The sequence below is a fragment of the Calonectris borealis genome, chromosome 12 (assembly GCF_964195595.1).
Source record: "Calonectris borealis chromosome 12, bCalBor7.hap1.2, whole genome shotgun sequence".
Lineage (NCBI taxonomy): Eukaryota > Metazoa > Chordata > Aves > Procellariiformes > Procellariidae > Calonectris > Calonectris borealis.
In genome coordinates this window covers 22170243-22188925 of record NC_134323.1, presented here as the reverse complement: position 1 = coordinate 22188925, position 18683 = coordinate 22170243, and the positions used below count along the sequence as shown (strand labels likewise).

Sequence of the window (18683 nt, the reverse complement as noted above, 5' to 3'; positions counted from 1 at the left end):
GGTCATCAGCAGCTGACTGCTTTTACTTCAAAAGTTAGTTAGTCCAAGAGGATTCTACCATTGCGTTTAAGCCCAACAAAGGACAAACCAAGCTATTATATTACCTGACGACACCTAGGTAAAAGTTTATATAATTGGTAAAATTGTATTACAGTCTGTGTGACTTAAAGATGATGCTAAGTGCCTTCCAACTCACAGTACAAAGGTCTGGAGCCCACCACCTACAGAAGGTTTAGCCCTCACTCAAGGGTCCAGGAAACAAGCAGCACAACAGATAGCCACATAAACTCTCTTAAGACATCACCAGCCTCTGCAAGCATCAACTAATGTCATAAAATGAAGAAAATGATCAGGTCTTTGTTATGCTTCTGCAAGCATTACTGATGAGACAGAGGAATGATACCTTCACCTGAGCCACTTCTGACATCTTAAACTGCCCCACCAGGCCCGTAGATACAGGACACGCCATCAGCTGTGGGACCTCACAGCTAAAAATCTACATCAGAGTCTCAACACATGCCTTATCCAGAGCCTAGAAAATCCTTGCATGCACTTCAGTTCTTGGGAGGCTGGAGGGAAAGAGCATGTACTCGCAAACAAGCAAAGAATTTTCTTTACAGAAGTGGAAGAGTCAAATTACACTTCTTAAATGGAATGCAGCTGTTGTCAATCTACAAATAGCAGAAAGTTGACAACAATACCAAGACTTGAAGGGACACCCACAAATCAGCTCGTATTTGAAAAACGTTTGGTGAAAATCTATTCCCCTGCACCCCCACTGCATAGTAGTGTCATTAAATTCCTCACCCCCTTAAACTTAAGGTACAGAGAGGGCACTTCTCTGCTTCTCAACATAATCTGGCACACGACGTAGATCCCTAGGTTCCAGAACACATTTATTGAGATAAAACTCATTTTCAAAAAGTCCTGTACAGCGGGATGCCTGGGGCTTCGGCAGTATAAGACGTACAACAAAGAGTATCTAGGAAGACTGATTTTAAAAAGAAGAAAAATTCTAAGCAAGTGCCATTAGTAACACAGCTAAGAACTCTCTAAGGAATCTATTTTTAACTTTGAGCTCTGTAAATCACTAGAAGTAGAGACACATCCACAGTGAAGGTAAACGAAATAAGGAAAAAACAGAATCCAGCTTAAACCTGCATTAACTAAATTCAGTTCTTTATTAAGTCAAGATGTTCTACAACAAAACCTCCAAATCAAAACGCAGTAAATACTACTGTTCCCCTTTGTAAGGCAAACATCTATGAAATTATTTGTACAGGATGCAAAGCAGCACAGAAAGAGAATCAGTTTCATAATCCATCTTAAACTTTAGTATTCCACCATCTAAGCCAAAATACCCCTTCAAACTTGTTCTTAGCCATGGGCTTGTAAAGGTGGTAAATTACAGTACCCAGAGACAGAAGCATTAAGGTGGATCTTCCGTGCTGTCCACCCTTACCCCTCACACACAGTTTGTTTCATTACATATCTTTTTGGCACATACATACCCTCATCCTCCTGCGGAGATTTCTTTTTGAATCCTCCGTTCTTCTGGTTACTCCCTTGAGAGCTTGAAGTAGTAAAATAGTAAGTGCTACCTGCAGGCAAGCACAGTTAAGTAGTTACTACCAGAAGACCTCAGGAGACAGTGAGAGGGGGAGACTGAGGATGGCAGAAATACACGTGAGTTCCAAACGCAGAGAAAGCTAAGCTCCACATCCACCACCCAAGTTGCACAGCTTCGTTCATGTGCCAAGGAAACGGTACAGCCTTGCCAGAGGGAGTAATGGGAGGGACAGACTCCTTCAGTTTCCTTATATAATACATATCTTCTGACAATCCAATCAAAATATGGCTTTGTTCAGAGATCATTTTAATGTGGCAAAGAAAACAATTTGGAGAATTTTCTTCAGTGTTGAAACATGTATGCATTTCCGAAGGCATAAAACCATAGTTAACACTGGTATGGTCAGTTAACAACAGCCTCACACTAGGAACTGTAAATGCTCATGAAAGGAAATGTATGTGCTGGAGTTAAATGTAGGTTTCTCAGTAAATGCTGTTAGGATACTCTAATAAAAGCCAAGAAAGTAAGGCTACAAACAGTAAGACTCACAGTTATTGCTACAAAACAATAAGCAAAGACTTTTTTGCCAGGAAAATGCAAGAAGTTCAGAAGGAAAACTGACTTGAGGACAGCAGCTTCCATTTCCCATGGTCTTTCACAAAGGCTCCAGAAAGAGGAGTAAGCCCAGAAACGGGACTACTTGTCCCCTGCTAGTTCTACTAGAGGATGACTGCCATTTGAAAGATTATGCATATATTTGTAAACTTAAAAAAGAAAAACACCCTCTCAAGGGAAAGCAGCCGAAGCTCTCCAGGCCCACACTGGCCAGAACAGCTGTGACCAGTTTTGTTCAAATCTCAAAGGCATCAGCAAACTTGTCTTCCCAATTTGAAGAGGGTTGTGAGAAGAATAATTGCTTTTGTTTTACATTTCTGTGCTTTTGCTCTAAGAATTCAGGTAACATTTTCTAACATACACTTTTAACTTGTTCCAATGCAAGGCTTTCAGCAAGGTCATATGATGCGATTTCTGACAAAGGTGAATGATGTTTTCTTCTTAGGCTTTGCTAATGAGGCACAGAAAGATTCTCTACTTTAAAGTCTGCAGTTTTTAAATTAGCTTCTAGGTCTAATGACTCAAGTGCTTACTTAATCACGCCGAGCTCCTTGCAGAAAGGTGCCATTGTTCATCCCTGTCACCAAACAAAAACTTAGAACCCCTATAAAAGGGCACACAGCTCCCAAAGCCAAGAATGGAACAGCTTTATTTCCGTTTCAGAAACACAGACAGTGAAGGTGAGGAAAAGTCAACACTATTACTAAATAAAACCTTTTCCCCTCCACCTGTACAGTTGCTCTTCTGGACTCACCCAAGAGATTCCAAAGCCTGACCGGATCTCGAATTATGTGTTGTTTCACCAGGACTCCACTGAGACCTTGACGTGTGGGGGAAAGTGTTTGTGACAGAAGGCTCTGAGGAGGAAGATAAAGAAAAAAGAATAAAAGACGACTGTTGGAAAAGTACTGTGACTGCTTACCCTTTCTGTTTTCCGCGAGATTATGATTTCTAAACATAAAAATATGGGAGACCTGGATATTATTTCCTGGTTGTGCTGTGAACTTGTATGTGACTTTGAAGATGTTGTTTATAACCCAATTTAAAGAAAGTTTTAAATAGAAACATATACTCAAAACACTGGAAAATTTTATCTTTTTCCTCCCTGCATCTCTGTTCTTCGCTCTAAATAGATGTTGGAAGTCAGTTCTTAAAATTTAAAGATACCCTCCTCCCACAACAGGAAACCTTAGGGACTACTACTTTGTAACCCTGCTGCACAGCAGTAAGGACAACACAGCTATTTCCCCATGGTAATTCACCTGTAATCCTGCAGTTGATACTCACATTTAAAGGCAACTTCACAACATTTGAACTAACATTTACTACTACTCTCACTGCACACAAGTCTTGCCCCTTCTCCGATGTGTGATCCCTGTCTCACCACCCCTCTCTACTCCACAGGCACAAATTTCTGTGCAGCAAACCAGACAGGGACACCGACTAGGCTGAAATCCCTCACCCTTTTTTGCTGGTTTGCTGGGCAGCAACACCAGCTTGTGCTGGCCTGAGATGGTAAGCTCTTGGGATCGATACTTTCTAGAACAGAACAGCTTAGACTAGTTTAAATTGATCACAGAAAAACCTGGCATGATTCACAAAGCACTCCCACAATTGTTCTTCCTCCATCGCCTACTTGCACTGCCAGTGCCTCTTCACTGCACTGAAGAAAAACACCAAACAGTCTCAAGTCATGTTGGAGGCCTAGTTTAAACAAGAACCTTGCCTTCTGCATTAAGGGCTGTGCTGGAGAACCCCGCAATATCAGCAGCGCTGCAAGATGGGGAAAACACATCTGCGGCACACACCAACGTGGTGGTGCTTATACCCCCAGGGATGCAAAGAGCCAGCACAAGTGATGTTAGAGAAAAGCCTTTAATCAACATTTTCTTGGCTGTGGTAGCCCAGGTGTTCTCTTCCCCCAAGTTACTGTTACACAGCCCTGAAATGACAGGGCTTTGGCCTGGTCTAACCTGAGAAACTTTCCAAGGAAAGCGCTGTCTCGAAGCAAGCACCCGTTTAAACACCGTAAGGGCTGACCCAGCTCCCCGCCCGTTCGCCTTCTCCTCGGGTGCTCCGGCCCCACAGGCGGATCACCCCGCCGGGCCGGGCCCTCCCCGGGGGACGCTGCCTGCCGCGGGGAGCAGCGGCGCCGGTCAGCGCCCGGGGCGGCTCGGGAACGCCGCCGAGGAGGCGAGGTGAGGGGCTCCGTGAGGCGGCGGCACCGGGGTGCTCCAGCAGGGCGCGGCGGAGCCCGCACGTCGCGGGGCCTCCCCGCCCGGTGACACCGGCAACCCCCCGCGGTGCTCGGCGCTGCGCTCCCCGCCACGCACGGGGGAGGCGAGGCCCCGCCCCGAGTCCGGCCCACCCCGCTCCGCGGGCCCCGCCGCCACCCCTTACCTGCAGGCCGCGTCCCGCGCCGAGGCGACCGCCGCCGGGTCGCGGGCGAGCCCGGGCCCAGGCCAGGGCGGGCGGCGGGGCAGGCCGCCCCCGGAGCAGCAGCAGCCGCAGCAGCGCCATGACCCGCCGGCCGTCCCGCTCCGCCTGGAGGCCTCCGAGGGGCGGCGGCGGCAGCTAGCGAGCGCCGAGGGGCCGCCGAGGGGAAGGCCGCGCCAGCCGGCCGCTACGCTCGCCGCGCCGGGAGCCGGAGGCCTCAGCGGGGACGGAAGTGCCCGGTGAAGAGCGAGCGGCCATCTTGGAAAGGGGCCGGCAGCGGAGGGACTGCCATGCCTCAAGATGGCGGGCGCAACCGTCGGCGGCAGGGCGGGGCCAACGGGCGCCCCTTCGCCCCGCCCCCGGTTGCAGCCGCGCGGGGGCTGCCGGGCCGGCCGGCGCGGTTACCGCGGCAACGGGGAATCCCGGCGCTCGGCGGCCGCCGGCACCTCTCCTGAGGCCCGGCCCGGCCCGGCCCCGCCGGCGAGCCTCGGCCGAGCCCCGGCACAGCCAGGGGCCCCGCAGCCCGGCCGCGGCCAGGCCCAGGGCCCGCCCAGCCAAGATCCCCGCAGCCCGCCCTCGGCCAGGCACGTCCCACGGCGCTGCCTTGGCCAGGGCCCAGCCCGGCCAGGATCCTGCGGCCTGGCCTTGGCCAGCCCCCCCAAGGCAGGCTGCCTTTGCAGACCAGCCCCAGGCCGAGGTCTGCCTGGCCAAGCCCCCTGGAGCAGACGGTTCCCACAACCAGGCCTTGTCCAGGCCCTGCAGTGCAGGCAGGTCCCCCAGGCCAGGCCCCCCCAACAGATTCAGGCAGGAGGAGCAAGCAGGTTCCTGCAGGCACAGGAGAGAGGCTGCGACCGCCCGCCATCACTGTGGAGGCATGGCTGGCAGGGAGACCTGGCACTAGGGAAGCAGGCGGTGCAGAGCCTGGCGGTGTGAGTCCACAACTGGCCCCGCTCTAGGATTTTTATCGGTCTGAACATCATGTCCCACATAATTATAACAGCTGGGAAAAGAAGAAAGAAACAACCACTGCAATCTTAGATTCAACACAGAGAAAAGACACCAGCTTCCTCCCTTTGCAGCTGTTGCTGAGGAAGACTCCCCTTCTGATAGCTCAAGGTATGAATTAGCTCTGATAGAAAACAACATTTAGTGTCTGCAGCTGAGCATGATGGATTAACAAGTACACTCAGAAGTAAAATGAGTGAACAAATATATATACATCTATGTGTTTGCTCTTTGTCAGGCAGGTTAGCTGGCTCCTGTGATCTATCTTCTGTGGAAAAGCCATTACAATGTGTTTGACAACTCACAGTAGCCAAGCTACAATGAGACTGATAGTCTGCAATTAAAATTGTTCTGTTGGTGCACGTGTGGGGTTCTAACAGTGCTGGACCTCCCCCTCAAGCATTACACCAGAGCGTGTCAAGGTTATGAGTCGTGTTAAGTTCCCTATGTACAGATATCGCAAAGGTCACTGTATTTTAAGTCCCTGATCCTAAATCTTGTGTAATCTCTTCCTCTTTTGCACTAGTTGTGCACAGCACAGTGGGTGGGCTCAATGTCCTCTGCTGTGTATTTCTTTGGCAGGAAGGCATTTCAGAGAAAACATCACCTCCCTCCTGCCACAGTTACACCCTTCTTGCTCTACTGAAATGAACATACTGTTTGCCAGGCTTGCAGGTCTCATCTCTCCTGCCCGCTTCCTGTGATGTGCCTTCAAGAAGTCATGCTTCTTTCTCCTCCCCTGTCTTGCTGACCAGGATGGTTTCTGCAGCTTTTCTTCCTCCCTCCTGTCCATGTTTCTCCCCTCAGGTGGCTCCAGGACAACTTTTAGGTATCATCGCTGCTGTTAGTTCTCCTAACTTACCTGTCCTAAAGTATCTCAGGCATTCTTGAATGGGAGGTTGCAGGGCTACATAAAATAATAATAAATAATTATCTCCGTTCCCAGCAGGTCTGAATTAGCATCCTCTTTCTAGAAGAGTCTCTTAGGATGTTAATTGTCATCTGCCCCCTGGGATGTGTCTAAGTAAACCTTCTACCAGCAAGGTCTATTAGCATGTTAATGTCCTCCTCACTCCTGGAAGTCTCTTTGTATCACTGGCTTAATCGTCAAACAGCTTAATTTACAGACGCAAAATTAAACTGGTTGCAATTAATCCATATTGGCTGGTCATAGCTTGCAGTGTCGCAGTGGGGATGTGACAGCTGGCTGTGGAGACACCAGCGGCTCCTGCACCCCACAGATCCCACCCAGCACGGCCAGAGAGGCCGAGCTGCCCAGGGAGATGCTGCGTGGCCCACTTTGCTACCCGCCTCCGCTCCACGCTGGGCATGTGGGCTCTTCTCCTGGCACGCTCGCTGAATGTAAAGAGAGGGTCATCTGCACCTGCTCTGCCTGGGGAGGAATCTCTGTCCTGGCCATGGCTGGAGGCTGTGAAACCCAAGGCTGGCCCCTTTGAGGCTGCAAGGAGCCCAGGTCCGACAGGCACACACAAAGGCTGGGGAAGGACAGCAGGAAAAGCTCCGGCTCAGCACCAACATGGGGACAGCACCAGCTCCCTGATCCGCGCCAGCCCATGCGCACCACCTTCCTTGGACGGGCGGCTGCCGCAGAGATGGGTGTCACGTCTTCACCCACCCTGCAGAGGGATCCATGGCGGGGGGTATTTACACTCCAGCTGTGTTTGGAGGAGGAAAAGGCTCATTTGGAAATGCTGACGGATGGAGGAGGCTCCCTCTAGGATTGGCGCAGAGCGGAGAGGTGCGGCATTTCCAGTGGGGAAACATGGGATACAGCAACCACGGCAAAGCGTGTCAGGAATCAAGGGGCTGTGGGGCCTGCAGGGTGTAGCACCATGCACATCCCCTTCACTCAAGGCATGTCACACCTCGCTTCCATCGATTTTGTGATTAGACCTGTTGCTAATTAGGCCTGATCTATTTTTAAAGAGTTGCATCATTGAAATAGAATTACAGCCCGATTAGAAGCGAAGCAGTGCAGTTTGCTTAGACAGGACTTTACTGACTTCCGCCAGGCTGACCTGAGAGAGAGACAAATGGGTTTCATTATGCCTGCCTTACAGCTTTGCTCCAGCTTCAGTGAAGACAATCTTGCACCCATATAACGAGGAGGGCAATGAAAGCTGAACGGGTCCAAACTCCAGCACAGACGACCACCCAGCTGAGTCTGGGTGGGCTCACTGGCTGCAACAAGCAGCGTTTCAGTCTGCAGGGCAGCTGGGCTCTCGCTGCAACGCTCCCAGCCAGAAGATGCAAGCCTTGATGTGACAAAACCGTACTGAACTATGAGGACCGGTTATTTACAGACGCACCACATAGCTGGTTGATGTGATTCCTGTTCCTCCTTTCACACTGTGCCTCAAAGGCAACCAGATGATAAAGCACCAGGAAGGAGGGCTGGGGGTCCTCGCTGGTGCCAACACAAAGTGACGCCAGAAAGGAGAGTCAAGAGGTTTTGCCCTACGTGCAGCCAGCAACCGCCATGGCTGCACTGCGACTTCTGCGTGGGCGGCTCAGGCTGCGCTGCGTACGCGGAAGCGAGTGCTGTCCTCTCTGTGTGTGCGAGATGACCTTGGGAAAGGTGGCTTCAGTCACTGCCCTTGGACTGGCAATATGCTCCTTTGGGAGTAAGCCAATATTCTGAGACGACAGATATAACCTGATCCAGGCTTGGCCTCGCTGGGATGTGCTCCAGCCATGACATCACTCAGTAATGCCACGTGTATTTACTACTGGGGAAAGGTGCTGGATTGGAGTCTGAAATCCCTGGTTTATCTCCTGAGCAGGTTAGGAACAGGAAGCAGCATTAGCAGCCCCATCCTTGTATCTTTCAGGCCAAGAGAAATCAGTTTCCACAGCCCTCAGCTCTGCTACGTCTGAGAACTCACATCTCCTGTTTTCATGCTCCCTGTAAGACAGTCTTGCCACCCTTGCTCTTGCCCCCCGAGACTCAGGAAGCTCCTTGCAGGATGCCATCGCCCCCCCCCAGCTTAGCACAGACTCATTTCAACACAGCACTCTGCAGACTGAGTGAATGGGTACCTGGAATCAGGTGGCCACCGCGCCATCCACAGACTTTACATCAATAATGAATCAAAGGATTAAATGTAGAGCTGAAGCTGCTAGAAGGTAAATTCAGACTTTTTAAAAGATGAAAAATTGCTCTGTTCCCCACCTGGCAGTGTAAGCCAGGACTCCTCTGTGGCAGGACAAAAATGCACAGCTCGGCGCTAGCTAGGAGGCTGCAGAGCGTTCCGGCACCCTTCAGCAGCGTGAATCCCCGTCACATACCAGATGGTTTTTTTCCAATGACTTCTTTGCAGATGACAAGTCAAGGTCAAGGTCCCCTTCAGCATAGCAAGGCCAAGTATCCCGGAAAGCCCTAGGCTCAGGAACAGAGGACATGCTTAAAAGACCACACGTCTGTCCCTCAAGCACAGCGAAACTCCTCACCAGGGAAAGATCTGTTCAGCTGATAACCTTTTTACACGAGCCAGTCCAAAACCATCACACCTATTCCTCCAGGAACAGCTTGGGATCACTGCAAGTTCTAGCGCTTCCTGCTGCCGTTGCCAGACCCACTTCTCTACCTGCTTCTCTCGGTGCAGAGGAGAGCGTGGCACTTAAACTGCTCCTCCCTGGCGACCAGGAGGGCACCCCAGCCCCATGGCGAGGCAGCCGACAGGCTTAAGGCATAACTGGGACACAGTGCTGGGGTACAAACTTTTATCTTTGAGTCACCTCTGAATACCAGAGAGTTTAACTTTAAGACAGGTAGGTGACAGATGGCTATAGGCAGGGGATCACAGGGAATCAGCCATACAGCAGCAGCGACTGAACCGTCTGCCAGTCACGGCTTACGAATCGCTAGAAAAGCAAAGTAAACACAGGCAAGAAGGAGCAACGCTTGACAGAGTGACATGGGTACCTCTCAGCTTGGCTTGCAGGGGTAGAGCAGGAGGAGAGAAATAGCTCATTTGTGACTCAAAGGCCACGAATGAGCAGATTGCTCCATGGGAGTGCGCTCCCTGGAGAGCTGCTGAAGTGTGCAGAGCTCGGGAGAAGCCCAGGAATCCATCTGTGTGCGGGAGGTGGCTGAAGTCATCTCCAAACCCAGACTGGAGGAGGTCAGTAAGCTCTGAGCGAGCAACTGTCACTCCACACCCCTGAAATCCATAAGCAAGCTAGAAACCTAAAGCCTGTCATTAGGAATCATAAAAACAATAATTAGAACAGGACTGTCATGAGTTCACGCCTAGAACATCAATACGAGGCATTTACCCAGCAGCAGGGGACCAGTACCCTCAGAAAGCATCCTCCTCCAGGGATGCAGGAGGCCTAAAGCTCCATGGACTTACTATCTGCATAGACATAAGGTCCTGCAGGGAACCATGTAAATAGACTTACTATCCACAAAAGCAGCTCAAAGCTTTGAGGGGTCCAAAAATACTGCTGCCTGTGCAGGCCACGGGCATGGTGTGACACGGGAGCTACATCAGTTCCTGGTTCGCTGGCTCGGCCTGTCCTGGGCCCCAGTGAGTGGTCCTGGTGCTTCACTGGGCTGATTACACAGTGGGCTGCATCGAGGAGTTAAACCTTCAGAAGAATGCTGATTTAGTACAAGTGAGCTGTTGCATTAGTTTAGCCTTTTTATTTAATCACATCTCATAGAGCTGTGAGCAACCACCTTATTATAAAGCAGACGAAAACCCAGTCTTGTATTTCTTAAGGGCATCACAGGCAGAAGGGCGTACTGTAAGCTGGAGTTGTCCTTTAACAAGAACAAAAAACAAAAACATGGATGGCTTGAAAGTAGTTTTATTTAAGAAAAATGAGATTGTGGGCAGAGTTAGGGAGGTTTCTGCTGCAGTACCAAGAGCATCAGCTGTACTCCTTGCTGGCTTTCCAAATGGCTGCCTTTCTAAATGGCTGCTTTGTTTGCCAAAACCATCTCTCTTCAAAATGTTAATAGATGACATTAACTAAAACATGAGCCAAGCTTAAAGTAAAGGTTCTTCTAATCAAAGTTCTTCTAAAGTTTTATTCTCTTGGCCTCTGTGATGCTAGCACTTGACTGCTCACACAGGATTTACCCTGATGTGTGACCATAATAGTCATAAATCACACATTGTCTAATTTATTAAAAATAGATTCCCATTTTTACATCCTGATAGGAGCTGAATCAGCAGAGAACTGCACCCACATTAACACAGACCAGGTATTTTTGCCCTTATGGTTGACATAACGGTTTCTTCCGTCACGAGACAGTTGCTATAGAGCTTCAAGGGAGCTCAGCTGAAGTAGTGAGATGAATATGGTTACCCATAGGTTGCAAAAGCAGGTGAGTGGCTCGCGCAGATGCCATCTCCAGAGTTAGACAGGGAAAGAGTAACAGAGCAAGGACCAAAGGGTCACAGAACTCTTTCCCCAAAGTTAGTGTCCTTTTAGTTTGCTGTGACAGACAGAAATAGGCCTGAAAGCACATTCCCCAAGTGGCCTAATTTCTCTGCCCTCATGCAATGTTCTCTTTCCTCCTCAGCACCAGAGTATTTGTTTTATTTTAGGATTTGAGAGCTCACAACCTTTAGTGAAGGATAAAGGTGCTCAACAATTAATTATAGGGTTTTTTTTTTCTCTTAAGTATTACAATTAAGTTGCAAGGAGCAAAAGCCATCCCAGGGTAACAAAACCAAGCAGGTTAAGCATCCTCATCACAGAAGTCTCACCTAGAAAAAGAGCAGAACAACCCCCAACTGAAATCATTCCCCCCACACTCCTGCTGTTAGCTTTCTTTCACCAAGTACCTTTCATGTCCCTCCCTGAAATAGGTTGATAGTCCACACTATTGCGTTCAAATAGAAAAAGGTCAGAATAACACAGAAAGGATTTAACTTCCTCAAGCACTGGATCTTTGACCTGGATGACATTCAAGGCTGTCAAGGATGCAGTTACAGCCAACTATATTTAGGAAACGAAAAAACATATTTCTCCATTCATCTACTCACTCAGAGGCACCAGAGAGGCAAACACTTATTTGCAGTGTTTTCAGTGAAGTATGACAAGAAGCTTAATGGGAGGACAAAAAAACCCCAACAACCTTTCTTTTGACTGGTTTAGTAGGTCTTATGGAGGAGGAAGATGGGTAGAGATAAAAAGACTAAGCCTAAGTAGAACACAGGACCAGCTTAACAGGCTCAGAATAAATCTCTCTCATGCTGTTATTTAACAGTGAAGTTGGACACGTGTTCCTGAGCCACTCCTTCATCACTGCTGAGCCCAGCAAAGAGATTTTTCTTCCTGGGGGACTCCTGGCAGCCTCAGCACATGAGAACAATCCTTTAGGCTGCCAAATGTGCGACTCGAAGTGGAATTGCAAATGCCAAAAAAGCAATCACGATTATGGGCCACACTCTTGGAAGAGGGGGTTAAAAAACCAGAACAATTACTGATGAGGTCACTCACAGAAATGGTTTGAGACCTGCTGCCTCAAGAGTTCCCCATCCTCAGCGATCAAAACAAAATGCAGTGACGCAGCTGTGCAGACGGCTGCCACCCACACCAGGGCACCTCGGCCACCCGGTCTGGGCGGGGAGCCGCGCGCGTGTCCCCATTTTGTACCTGCTGTGAGGATCTGCTCCATAAACAGGATTCTTCCCTGGGGGGTACCGCAGCGTTTGGTTTACCTTGATGACACGGAGGGGCTCTGGCACTAGGTGCGTGGTACGAAATACAGATACACAACAAGCATTCCTATTCTGCAGAAGGGTTGTGCTGAGCTCGGGCACGGGCAGCTGTGCTTGAGAAACAGGATCTACCAGTGCTTTTGGAGTTACCTGAGTGCTGGAGGGCACAAACGTAACAGGCAGGAGCACAGCGACTGTCAGGAGGAGACACAATAGCCTCGACGGGGTTCGAGGCACCAGCAGCGTTGTCTTGAGCACAGGAACCGAGCCTCACGTGGCCGCTCCTCTGCGCAGCGCGGTCGAACACGCCCGCACGTACTTCTGCTGCTTCCACAAGCCCAGTGGGACAAAGGCAGGAGGCTTATCCAGCAAGAACGACCATCCTCGTTTGGAGAGCCAAGGGTTTGGTTGTTTAGAAGAGACCCTGTAAATAAAAACAGCGCAAAAGCCTCTTGGTATTACACAATCAGCATTTGAAATGAGAGAGGAAAAGGATCAGAAGAAAAAAACCAGGCACAACGAACACAGCCTGGTCAGGAGCAAGCGACCCGTCCCAGGGCCGAGAGGGAGCACAGCCCGTTCCGATGCGCCTTCGCCGGACAGCGGCGATCGCCTGGGCCTGGCGGAGAAGCCGCGCCTGGCAGCCGTCCCTAGGGATGGCGCGAGAGCCGCACCGACCCCCGCGCTGCGGCGGATCCTCGGCTCCAACCGGGGCGCTTGGGGCCAGTCCAGAACCTAACCTGCGTGATCCCGTCTCTGCCCTACTGTGGTAGCGACACAGAGACAATGGTTTATGTAAATAACTTCCAAGAGGAGTTTCTCATTAACGCAGCCTCTTCTGAAAGCGAAAGCAAATGTTTGGCGTCAAGAACTTGGAATGAGAATGTAATTAAGGAATTCGGCCCCAAACCACAAAGTGATCTGTAGTGCAGCGTCTGTTCAAGCGCTGCGGCAGATGCAGCCGGCGAAGGTGCCGAGCTAGTGCCCGGTGTCCCGCCGAGCAGCACGCTAACGTCTAACTTACCGTCTCCCTGACCCGTAGCAGCCACCGCCGCAGGAGCGGGAGCACACCTGCTCCCAGCACCCACCGACGGCGTTCGGCGGGCCGGCACGTTGCCCCGCCAGCGATTTTCGAGTGTGTCGGTGTGCAAACGCCAGCAGCCGCGGCACCGGCCGCCGCCCCCTAACACCGGGGAGGCCCCGCTTGCGGCGTCTCGCCCAGCCGAGGGGCAGCACCGGGCGGCGCGGGGGAGGGAGCGCTTGGGCTGCGGCGGGGGCGCGGGGCAGACCGGGAAGGGTTTGAGACGCACGGGGAGGGCGGCGCCGGCCGGGCGCCCTTCCAAGGGCTCTGCCGGGGCGGGGGAGCACCGCCCGCCCTCCCGGGGGGGACACGGGACTGACTACCGCCTCCGCTCGGCAGGCCGGGGCGGGCGCGGGCCCAGGCCCAGGCCGCCGCGGCGGGCAGCAGGACGGCGGGCAGCTCCGTACCGCTGCCGGCGGCGGAGCGGCGCCTCGGCACGCCCCGCACGTACCTCCGGGGGCTGGGGGGGGCGGCGGGGCCAACTCGCCCCCCCCGCGGGGCCCGCCCCGGTGCTCGGCGCTGCACACGCGGACCCCGCCCCGGAAACGCCGCCGCGCTCGTGACCTCTGGAGAGCCCACCAATGGGCCGCCGCGCCGCCGGGACACGTCGGCCAATGGCGGCCGCCCCCCCTCGGCCCCGCCTCTCCGCTCCCGTCGGCCCTCGCGCGCGCGGCGGGGAGGGGGGGGCGCTGCGGCGCCGCGTTTCTCCTTGCCCCGCCCTCCCTCACCGCGGAGGCGCGCTGACGTCGCGGCGGCGCTGGCCGCGTTCCGCCAATGGGGCGCGCCGAGGCGGCGGGCCAATCAGCGGCAGCGTCTCAGCGGTGGCCGATCGGGCGGGCGGGCGGCAGCGCTGCGAGCCGAGGCCGAGGCCGAGCGCGGCGGGGCCATGGAGCGCGCGGCCGGGAGGCGCCGCCGCCACTGCCCGCGCCCCCTCCGCTAGTCCCGCGCCGCCGCCGCCGCCGCCGCCTCCCAGCGCCGCCAGCGCCGCCGCAGCAGCAGCCCCTTCCCCACCCCCCCCGCCGCCTCCTCTATGCGGCGGGGCCGGCGGAGCCGCAGGCCTCGCTCCCCCGCGAGGCTGCCCTCGGCCCGCTGAGCCCGGAGCGCCGGTAAGGGGCGATGGAGGGGGCGAGGGCCGTGCCCGAGGAGGGGAGGCGGGAGAGGGGGCTGCCGCGACCTGGTGGGGGAGGAGAGGGGCCTAGGCGGGGGCTGGGGGGGAGCCGGGGGGTGAGGGTAGAGGAGCCGAGAGAGGGGGCACCGGGAATGGCGGTCGGGGAGGGGGGAGAGGGCAGTACGGGGTCGCGTCGGGGGCAGAAAGCGACGTCCCGAGGGTGAGAAGAGGAAGTACGGTTTTGGGGGGGTGGCGAAGGAGATCGGGGCTGTTTGGAGTGAGAAAGGGCTGTTGGGGGGCTGCGGGGGGAGACCCGGGAGGGGTCGCTGGAAGGGGAGAGCGACCCTGGTGGGGGGCACGGGGGAGGGAAGGGGCTGCAGCAAGCTGGGGAGGGTTGGCTGGGGCGAGGAGGGTTTGGGGGGGGCTGGTGTGTGGGGAGCGTGGGGGGGCTGCAGAGAGAGCTCAGGGGTGGTAAATATTTAGGGGTGCGGAGGCTTGTAGGGAGCCGTGGGGTGTATTACGGGGGGGGAGGAGCACGGGGCTCTGGGTTGAGGCTGCAGCGTGGGTGTTCCCCCCCCGTCCACCCTGTTTTGTTTTTTGGGGGGGTGGAACACAGCAGCGTGCAGAGGTGCGGTGGGGGGAGCGGGAGGGGAGCGCACATTTTGGGGTGAGCGCTGTGCGGGGAGGAACAATACCAAAAGTTGTCTGAAATGGTAATTTCCGTTTCCCATTTCATCATCCCTGGGTAGGCGTTAGCCCTGCGTGTGTGTGTGCAGAGGATGGAGCTGAACCGAGCTGCCGCCAGCCAGCCTGGCTGATCTGTGTTTATTTATTTATTTTCTAGTTTAATCTTTAAATTGCTTGGTATTTTTCTCCTCGGAGAAGCCTTTGTGTGCTGGGGAGGGGCTGCTCGACACCTTTGCCCCTTAGCAAAGTGTGTGTGTGGGGAAGAATCCCAACCCAAAACAGCTGCACTTCTGCAGTCCAGAATTAACCTCCCCCAGTCCGGTAGATTGATTGCGTGTTTAGAAAGGCAAATCGCGTCTCTCCCCCACCCCTCGCCTGGAAAGGAGCGGGGATGAGCTGAGCCTTGATGCCCTCTGCCCTTTCCCAGAGAGAGCAGCTGTCCTGCGAGGGGGGTGTGCGTGCGGATTGAAAACCGGCCTGTTCATTGAGGCACAAGAGTCGGTGTGTTTACGGATTGGCTTCTACTCTAAGCCTGGAGATCTGTTTTGATATCCAGTTGCAGGAAAGGGTTCCTCCCCCCTCTTGGTTTTGTACACAAAGTACTCTCTTACCACTGGGGACATGGCCCTATAGGCAGAGAACAAATTCCAGGCAGCTCTTGAAGCAAAATTCCCTCCTGAGATGGCTTCTGAAATTGGGTATAGACCATTTTTTTTTTTTTCTCCTGTGTAGGCAAAGATATTTAGCTGAAAACATCTTGTGAATGTAATGCTTTGTAGTGGCTGCGTGCTTTCCTGAAATGCTGAAATTTGTATAAATTTAAGGAACTTGGAGTTAAATGTATTTTTCCTTTTTTCTGGTTTGTTCGTAAAATGGAACATTTTTATATAATCACTCCGATTATTTCCTTTTTCTGGGGGGGGGAAAAACACTCCATAGAGTCATGGAGAGGGAAAAGGAGATTAACTCTCGCGTGTTTTCAAATGGCATCGGTACATTCTTTTGTGTGTGCTCTACCAGGAACTAAATATTTGACTTGATTAACTTAAAAAGAAAGAGTGGATTTACTGGCAGATTAAAGGTCCGTATTGGAGCACTTTTAAATGATTGTGGTGGCGTGCGGTAGAAGGAGCGAGTGGAGCGAGACCTGCAGTGACTTCTCTGTCTGGGCAGGGAAACTCTTCGGCCCCTCGTTTCGTTATGCCTGCGAAATGTCGCTGCTGAAGCCGTGTGACCTCTTTTCTTTCCGTGGGAAGCGCTCCGTCAGTGGAAGATCTGGCTCTGAGGGGTGGTCTGTGCCTGCGTGGGTGCACGCTCGGGGCTCTGGTCGAGCTGCTCCTACAGCACAGTTACCCTCACGGCCTCCGCGCGTCTGTCCCCAAAGCAGAGCTCTGTCTGCCCTACCGTGTCCGTCCTGGCGTCTGCTCTTGCTTAGGTGTGTCTGGGGTTTGTGGAGCTCAGCTTTTTTTTTTTATGCAGAGGTGCTCCGGGTCTCTTTGGTTCTAGGAGAACTTGTCAATCCTAAAGGAGGTAGCGCAGGAAGGTATAAAACTTGCCAGGGCACATCTCGTCTGTGTCCTCCCTGGAAAAGGGCGGTTTGGGCTTCAGTGGAGTTTGCTGTGAACCTGTGTTATTAGGCTAGCTGGGACTTGCATCACCTCCAGACTTGTCTGAGTAAGTGGTAAGGGTTTGGGTTGCGAAATTCAGCAGGCTGAGTTGCCCATACAGCGAACAACACATTGGAGTTTGGAGCACATCCGAGCCCTTCGATTTCTGCCCTCCAACTTCAGCAGTTTGCAGCTATTTTTTTTTTTCCTTATTTCTGTTCTAAATAGCAATTGTAGGAGCCCTGGTCATGTAAGCATTCGCTGCTTTGACAGGCTGGAAAGTGGAGAGGTTACATTTAGCGTTTCACAATTGGTTTTGCCATTCAGTTCTGCTTCTGCTTTTAAAAATGAAATCTTGTCCGTATCTCCATTTCATAAAAACGTGGCTCAGGGTGAATTGATTTTTTTTGTGTGTTGCTTTTTGTTTTTATGATGTTGTAATAGCATTTTCTCAGACTTAAGCATACAGATTGTCCAATATGAATGTTGGTTTTGGATGGGGAAAGAAAACTCAAAAAAACAAAACCAAAAAGCCCTCCAGCAAAGCGCTGGGCTTCATTTCTTCCTTCGTGTGTGGTAGGCAACCTGTTAGGATTATTATATTTTCTACTTATGTTTTAATTGACTAAGTCCCCAAAAATGCTTCTAAACAAAATGAAGTGTGTCACAGTGTCGTGCAGCTTTCTTCTGCTGTTCAGTAGAGCAGACAAATGTATTTCTCTAGGGTCAGTGAAGACTAGTCATGTTAATCAATACTGTACCAGCAGTGTTCCCTTTTCAGTAAACCAGATGGACTACTTACAACTGGTGGTGATTATTTTAACTGTGTAATTGTAACATGGCTGCACGATGACAGTGTTTCCTGTAGATACTTCAAAGGAAGGTTCCTGACAAGTATATCTTTACAGCGTTTAATCTCTACTCTTTGTCTTTATGTTGTGGCTTTTGGACATATGTTTGAAGTACTAAGATTTTTTTTTTTTTTACCTCCTGCTTTTCTATACATTAAAAGAAGGCAATACTCTATAATAATGAAGTGTCTCAAGTGCGGGTATAAAACCAGGATTTTGGGGGCTTCTCACGGAAGTGTATTGGTTTCAGTTAGTTTTAGATCCGCGCAGTGACTAAGGCAAAAAGGAAAAGCTTTAAGTTACTGTGAGGAAATGGCAGTATTTTTTTTTTAAATAGTGCTTGAATCTTCTCTAAATGTGCATGTGGCTTTGTTTTGGGGAAAATATGTTCTGTGGTGACTTGAGTCTTAAATGGGACGGTCTAATTACTCGGTGAAGAAATCCTTCTCCGAAGGAAGGAAATGCACAGGACTGGAGCTGGTTAATTACATTTTGTAAAATTACCCAGTGACGGCTTTCTTACGAGGTTAGCCCTGCTTCCTCCCTCTGTGCGGAGTACCTGAATTTCAGGCTTGGTAGTCTGCCTTATGGATTGAAATTCTTCCTTGGTATTAAGATTTTATGGTGGTAGATACATAGCAAGTAGTGACAGGTAGTACTGCTTTTCAGTACAGCAAAGCAAATAATACTTGGAAATATTTACATGGTGGTTGTTATTCTAATCGTATTTCCTTGATGAGGCTCTAGTAAAGGTGGCTTGTCTGCTGCCTCCATTGCGAGTGAGAATTGTATGTATTTCAGTTGTAAAAGGCTGTGGAGAGAAACTGGTGTCTCCATAGCAAAGATTTTAGTGTTTCGTGATAAACTCGCATATATTTTTACCCCATCTAATTTAAAACAGTCTGCATGACACTTTACAGGAATGATTTGTATGCAGCTTTTAAATATTTTCTTTTTCCTGCAAGAGAGATTAGCGGCACGGAGCTGCTTTTTCTGAGGGTGCAGCGCGCCGGGATTCTCAG

The 18683-nt window shown here is 51.7% G+C and overlaps 2 protein-coding genes across 11 annotated transcripts in view; one reads left to right on the top strand and one right to left on the bottom strand.

The window, feature by feature from the left end:
* LOC142087404 (large ribosomal subunit protein eL13) overlaps window positions 1-18683 on the bottom strand; it is a 192603-nt gene that overhangs the window by 34470 nt on the left and 139450 nt on the right. For 3 of the 6 annotated variants that reach the window (XM_075161632.1, XM_075161633.1, XM_075161637.1), the window contains exons 1-3: window positions 4586-4720; window positions 2940-3042; window positions 1512-1601 (exon numbers count right to left, since the gene is read on the bottom strand). The exons of 1 other annotated variant lie outside the window; for it this stretch is intronic. In XM_075161632.1, the coding sequence (XP_075017733.1) occupies window positions 1512-1601; window positions 2940-3042; window positions 4586-4705 (313 nt within the window). In that variant the 5' untranslated portion in view covers window positions 4706-4720. Of the gene's footprint in view, window positions 1-1511; window positions 1602-2939; window positions 3043-4585; window positions 4915-18683 lie in introns of those variants that run through there. 2 more of the 6 variants (XM_075161636.1, XM_075161638.1) reach the window with 2 other exon arrangements.
* Window positions 14263-18683, top strand: part of LOC142087402 (protein CBFA2T3) — a 305429-nt gene continuing 301008 nt past the window's right edge. Inside the window, exon 1 of one of the 5 annotated variants that reach the window (XM_075161605.1) lies at window positions 14263-14514. The gene's annotated coding sequence lies outside the window, so the exon portion shown is untranslated. Of the gene's footprint in view, window positions 14515-15232; window positions 15902-18683 lie in introns of those variants that run through there. The other 4 variants (XM_075161606.1, XM_075161618.1, XM_075161611.1 and 1 more) reach the window with 4 other exon arrangements.